The sequence below is a fragment of the Phyllopteryx taeniolatus genome, chromosome 2, assembly GCF_024500385.1.
Source record: "Phyllopteryx taeniolatus isolate TA_2022b chromosome 2, UOR_Ptae_1.2, whole genome shotgun sequence".
Classification (NCBI taxonomy): Eukaryota; Metazoa; Chordata; class Actinopteri; order Syngnathiformes; family Syngnathidae; genus Phyllopteryx; species Phyllopteryx taeniolatus.
In genome coordinates, this window is record NC_084503.1 from 1,502,380 (window position 1) to 1,508,471 (window position 6,092).

Below are 6,092 nucleotides of genomic sequence, written 5' to 3' on the forward strand. Positions count from 1 at the left end.
GGACCCGTTTCTTCACTTCCTGACCACATGTATCTAAAGTCCTCCACCCTTTCTATCTCTTCTCCCTGTAGCCTCACTCTTCCCCCACCACCCCTCTCATTCATGATCATATATTCTGTTTTACTTCAGCAAATCTTCATTCCTCTGCTTTCCAGTGCATGCCTCCACCTTTCTAACTGTTCCTCCACCTGCTCCCTGCTTTCACTGCAGATCACAATGTCATCTGCAAACATCATGGTCCACGGGGATTCCAGTCTAACCTCATCTGTCAGCCTTTCCATCACCACTGCAAACAGGAAGGGGCTCAGGGCTGATCCCTGATGCAGTCCCACCCCACCTCCACCTTAAATTCGTCTGTCACACCTACAGCACACCTCACCGCTGTTCTGCTGCGCTCGTACATGTCCTGTATTATTCTAACATTCTTCTCTGCCACTCCAGACCTCCGCATGCAGTACCACAGTTCCTCTCTGGGTACTCTGTCATAGGCTTTCTCTAGATCTACAAAGACACAATATAGCTCCTTCTGACCTTCTCTGTACTTTTCCATCAACATCCTCGAGGCAAATAATGCATCAGTGGTACTCTTTCTAGGCATGAAACCATACTGTTGCTCGCAAATACTCGCTTCTGTCCTGAGTCTAGCCTCCACTACTCTTTCCCATAACTTCATTGTGTGGCTCATCCACTTTATTCCTCTGTAGTTCCCACAGCTCTGCACATCATCCTTGTTCTTAAAAATGGGCACCAGCACACTTTTCCTCCATTCCTCAGGCATCTTCTCACCCGCTAGAATTCTATTGAACAAGCTGGTCAAAACCTCCACAGCCACATCTCCTAGATGCTTCCATACCTCCACAGGAATGTCATCAGGACCAACTGCCTTTCCATTTTTCATCCTCTTTAATGCCTTTCTAACTTCTCCATTACTAATCATTACCACTTCCTGGTCCACCACACTTGCCTCTTCTACTCACTTCTCTCTCATTTTCCTCATTCATCAACTCCTCGAAGTATTCTTTCCATCTATCTAGCACACTACTGGCACCAGTCAACATATTTCCATCTCAATCCTTAATCACCCTAACCTGCTGCACATCCTTCCCATCTCTATCCCTCGGTCTGGCCAACCTGTTTAGATCCTTTTCTCCTTCTTTAGTGTCCAACCTGGCATACATGTCATCATATGCCTCGTTTGGCCTTTGCCACCTCTACCTTTGCCCTATGTCGCATCTCAATGTATTCATTTTGCCTCTCCTCGGTCCTCTCACTGTCCCACTTCTTCTTAGCTAACCTTTTTCGTTGTATGATTTCCCTTACTGTGAGGTTCCGCCACCAAGTCTCCTTCTCGCCTTTCCTGCCAGAAGATACACCAAGTACTCTTCTGCCTGCCTCTCTGATCACCTTGGCTGCAGTGGTCCAGTCTTCTGGAAGCTCCTCCCGTCCACCAAGAGCCTGTCTCACCTTTTCCCGAAAAGCTGCACAACACTCGTCCTGTCTCAGCTTCCACCACATGGTTCTCTTTCTGCCAAAGAACCCGCTTTGCACCTCTTCTACTTCTTCGACTTCGACCCACAGTAGCTGAATTTCCACCGGCGCCCTGCAGGTTGACGGAGACGGTGGCAGACGTCGTTAACCCGGGCCACGACCGATCCGGTATGGAATTCTTTGGATGAATGCTCATATTAGTTAGCCAAAGTTTTAAGCCGGATGCCCTTCCTGACGCAACCATCTGCATTTATCCGGGCATGGGACCGGGCCGCAGTTTGCGCTTACTAATAATGTATAATTATTAAAATATGTGATAGTGTATTCGATCACATTGCTGACTAAAGTCTATGTATTGAAATAGGTATTATAGTGGTTCACATACTGTAGCTAATAAAGTATATATTCATTGTCTAGAAATTTGTCGTGTAGTGGCTAATTTAGCTGAATAATTAAGTCTCTCTTTAGAAATTGGGGATGTAGTGGTTAACATAGCGGACTAATAAAAGTCTATATAACTATCTAGAAATGGGTTAACATAGCGGACTAATAAAAGTCTATATAACTATCTAGAAATGTTTTGTAACAATATAACTATCTAGAAATGTATTATGTAACAATCTACAATAATTATCAAGCCATTGGTAGTGTTGTTCACATAGCTGATCAATAGTCAATAACTGTGATGTTCAAACCCATAGGTGTGTAGTGGTTCACATTGTTGAACAAAAAAGTTAGTAACTCTTATTTACAGTCCATAATTATCTCACCATTGGTAGTGGAGTGGTTCACATAGCTGACCCAAAAAAGCAAGTCAACATTTCATTCAACACATTTATTAGCATTACATTAAATAGTACAGTGCATTACTCAATGGTGTCACATTTTACATTCATATTTATCGTGCGAGCTATTCCTGGCAGCATGAGAAACGTTTGCAGACGAATCTTGCGGTTGATCGTCCTTGTGGTTGCGGAGCTAAAGAGCAGACAGAAACGCCACCGGTGGAACAGAAGCGTTTCCGCACACTTGACTGTCAAAACATCCTAGTTTGTGCGCAAAGGATTCTGTTGTACCGATGGGTGGGTGGCCAGGGGCCTGGGGGGCAGGGTCGCGGGAGGTCAGAACGCTTTTCACTTGGTGAGGCTCTTCACCAACTCCAGTTCCTTCACTGGCTGCCACTGCTGATTGATGGTGATGAGCTGTAAAGGGGACAGAAATTAAAACTCATTCTCTGCCAGCCTTCCCAGTTAACATGGATATTTGACTTCTAAAGCCGTCAATGGCAGTGAATGTGTTAAAAGGATCACGAGTCAGGATTTTAATTTTATATACTGTACTTATCAATCATTCACATTTTTACAGAGTGGTTTACAACACTCTTCTCTGGGGTGTGTCGAATTTAGAGGACACGGACTTTAATACGACTGGAAGCCATTTACACATTACGCAGTTTGAAAATTAACACTGCTTAAATATATGAAGACAAAAAAGACTTCAATAAGGATTAAATTAAAATGTTTTGTACATATGTAAATAAAAATTCTTCCTACATGTGAAAACAAACAGTTCATAAAGGTTGAATGCAAGTGTATCATACTTAAGTTAAATATAACAGTACTGTATTTAACAGCTATACTGTACGGTTGTCCCTCGCCATATCGTGGTTCACTTTTAGCTTTCTCACTGTATTGGGGATTTCTAAATAGCACATATCAAATTTGTCGCTCTGTCGCACGATTTTGCACTCATCATTTTTCCACAGAGACTAATGGTACTGCAGATCCAGGAGTGGCACAGCCACTAGTGCACATTCAAATGCTTTATTAATAAAACAAAACAAAACACATCCATACATGAGCTGCACAGCCACAACGGACGCCCAGATGCACTCAACACGCTGACTGGCTAACGGGTCCGTCAGTTAACAGCGAGCCAGTACTACATTCTCATTCGCTGACTCCCCAGCTTTTCAAAGCCACACACATTCAAAGTCATAGATACTACAGTGTAGAACATGATGGCGACCCCAAGTGGGCAAAAATAGTCCCTGCATCTCACATCCATATTTTGTATTGGTATCATGTATGCAAAATCCATTTTTATGCCATTACTCAACTAATTGATTCTAAAAATCTTCCAACAGGAAGTGTTTATCAGAGTATTGGAAAGGTAAACGAGTGTGGGAATGCATCATAAAGCTTTAAAAAAAAATATAAACAATAATATGAATATATGGTCGCTATTTCGGGTATTTTCGTCTATCGTGCTGTGTTCTGGCAATGTAACATTAGGCACAGTTCGTTTATTAACATTTATTTCAGTGATTCTTCCAGTTCCACGAGAGGGAACGCACATACCACTATTGATACTCGCACCACACTTTGACATTTATGTTATGTTTTTGTTATTCATAGTAGTTATAGTAGTAGTAGTATTGTGTGGGTGTCACAACCCCCCCCCCCCTCACTTTTTGTTACTAGCATGGTGGGCTGTGTCAAGCATTTTTAGCCAAAGGTTTTGTTTTTTTTCATGTTTATTAGTGTATGAAAAATGTATAACAGGCCATAGTTTGGACACCACTGGCAATGACTTGTACAGAAGGCCACGGAAGAAGAAGAGCTGCTGATTGGCATGCAGGCACACGCATTCATATCCATTTATGTGGAAGGCAGTCTGATACTGTCTGTACTAATTTGATAATGTTTCTTCCTCTGTGACTCAGCCGCTTTCACGAGCCCTCAGAAAACTTCTGTTGTCAACTCAGCTGTAATTTGAACCCAAAAGTGCCTAAAACCAAAAAAATATGATGAAAGTTTTTCACCTTTTGGGGCTTGGATGGATCCACTCTCTCCCATGGTTCTGGATTGGAGGTCTTATTCAAACTGAAAACAATACAAATGCAGCACAATCAAACCTTTTGACGAAAACACAAACAACAAGACAACCGACGACAACAACTCTCGTGCCACTCACATGACGTCAGATTTGGTAAGAAGAAAGTAGATGGATGCCGTGGTGGCGCCGGTCGCTGCAAAAGCCATGAACCCGATCAGCGGGATCAGCTGCATGCAATTTGATCCAGCGTTAAATAAAATTTTAAAATAATTGGGGGGGGGGGGAAATGGCTTCAGCTTTGATCACTTACAAAACAACATCATGGAAGTCAAACTCACCTCTTTTTTCTTGTTCAACATTTGGAAAAATCCCCTCATTTTGCACAACTTTGATACCTGCAAAAGGGGGGGGGGGGGGGGGATTTTCCAGTAAATTTCCATAACTTTTCCAGTAAATCTCCATGGAAAGTTAAGGTTGGGAATTTTGGAAATACAGTTGTGCTTTGAGATACATGTAGACGGTCAAAACTCCTCAGTTAGCCACAGTAATAGGAGTTGTTTTTCACAGCAGATAAAGAAAATATACCTTTTTGTGATACAGTATTGTCTGCCTACATGTTACTCCCCCATTTGTATTTAAATATCAGTTGCGTAAAAGGTCATAAGACCACAACAGAGATGCTATCAGTCAGCCCAACTATATTGTTTTGCATTGTTTGTCAGCATTTAGCTCAGCGGACTTTCCTACGGCAAAGCTACGTGGTTGTTTTAAATACACGAGTAATTCTGTTTTATGTTTAGTTTACCAGTAAACTTCAACTGTGAGGTATTAAACAGCTTGAAGCATCATTTTTTTGAAAAACTGTTTTACTATATGATAAAACCGTTGCGATGCAAGTTGATTGAATTGCCGCCGCACAGCAAGAAAATCAGCAGAACGATGCCTCGTGTCGCCAACAAAGTCGTATCTCGAGGCACCGCTTATTCCAAATTGGGAACTTTCCATTTATGGCAATATATGAGAATTACATTTGAATTAAAGGTCATTTTATGGAAAGGTATCATATGCAAGCATAAATAGGCAGTAAACATTTCAGGTCATAAGTAGACATCCATGTAAAATGATACAATTAAAAAAAAAAAAAAAAAAAAATGTGAAATTGACGATGAATTCATTGAACAACAAAATCCTGAATGTTGACGCAACCCATTCATTTAGTACCAAAATTACACCCCCCATCTAAAGATACCATCAGTCACATCCAACATGCACATTAAAAAAAATTCAAAATCATCTTACATCAAGCCTCTCAAGCCTGACAATGGCAATGGGCTCTTCATATTCAAGCGTACTTGAAGTCTGCTTGTTTTCGTTAGGATCACGCTAAAATGCACAGTATAATTCCCTATAAAGAGCCAACTTTCATTTTTGGAAATTCCTGGCTTATCCCCTTTGATTCCCATGGTTAAGTTTCCAGCTTGTATTTGCGACCCTGGCTATGTTGAAAAGCGGCATGTGTGTAGCAGCTCTCACCTTTCGTCGTCAAGTGGCTCTCGGGCGTGCGAGTCAGTGGAGCATCTCTCCCGGCCGCCTACTCCAGGCTGCGAGGACGACGTACACACACAGCTTCCTGCTCTGCTATTCACCAGGGTAGGATTTGCCGACCATTAATGCAACTGATCAATACATTCAATAGTGCACAGCGCCCCCTTGCAACCTAAAGGGGGAACTGCTTTTGAGAGGGGCGGGAAACAAGACCTCAAAGC

General features: G+C 42.1%; 1 protein-coding gene across 1 annotated transcript; it reads right to left on the reverse strand.

Moving 5' to 3' along the window:
• Positions 1–2,313: 2,313 nt before the first annotated feature.
• On the reverse strand, positions 2,314–6,036 carry c2h15orf48 (chromosome 2 C15orf48 homolog). The gene is made up of 5 exons (XM_061751487.1): positions 5,860–6,036; positions 4,665–4,721; positions 4,465–4,553; positions 4,313–4,373; positions 2,314–2,690 (listed from the first exon to the last, which is right to left on the reverse strand). The coding sequence occupies exons 2-5, from the start codon at positions 4,701–4,703 to the stop codon at positions 2,622–2,624; spliced, it is 258 nt and encodes an 85-aa protein (XP_061607471.1). The 5' UTR covers positions 4,704–4,721; positions 5,860–6,036; the 3' UTR covers positions 2,314–2,621.
• Between the last annotated feature and the right edge of the window lie 56 nt (positions 6,037–6,092).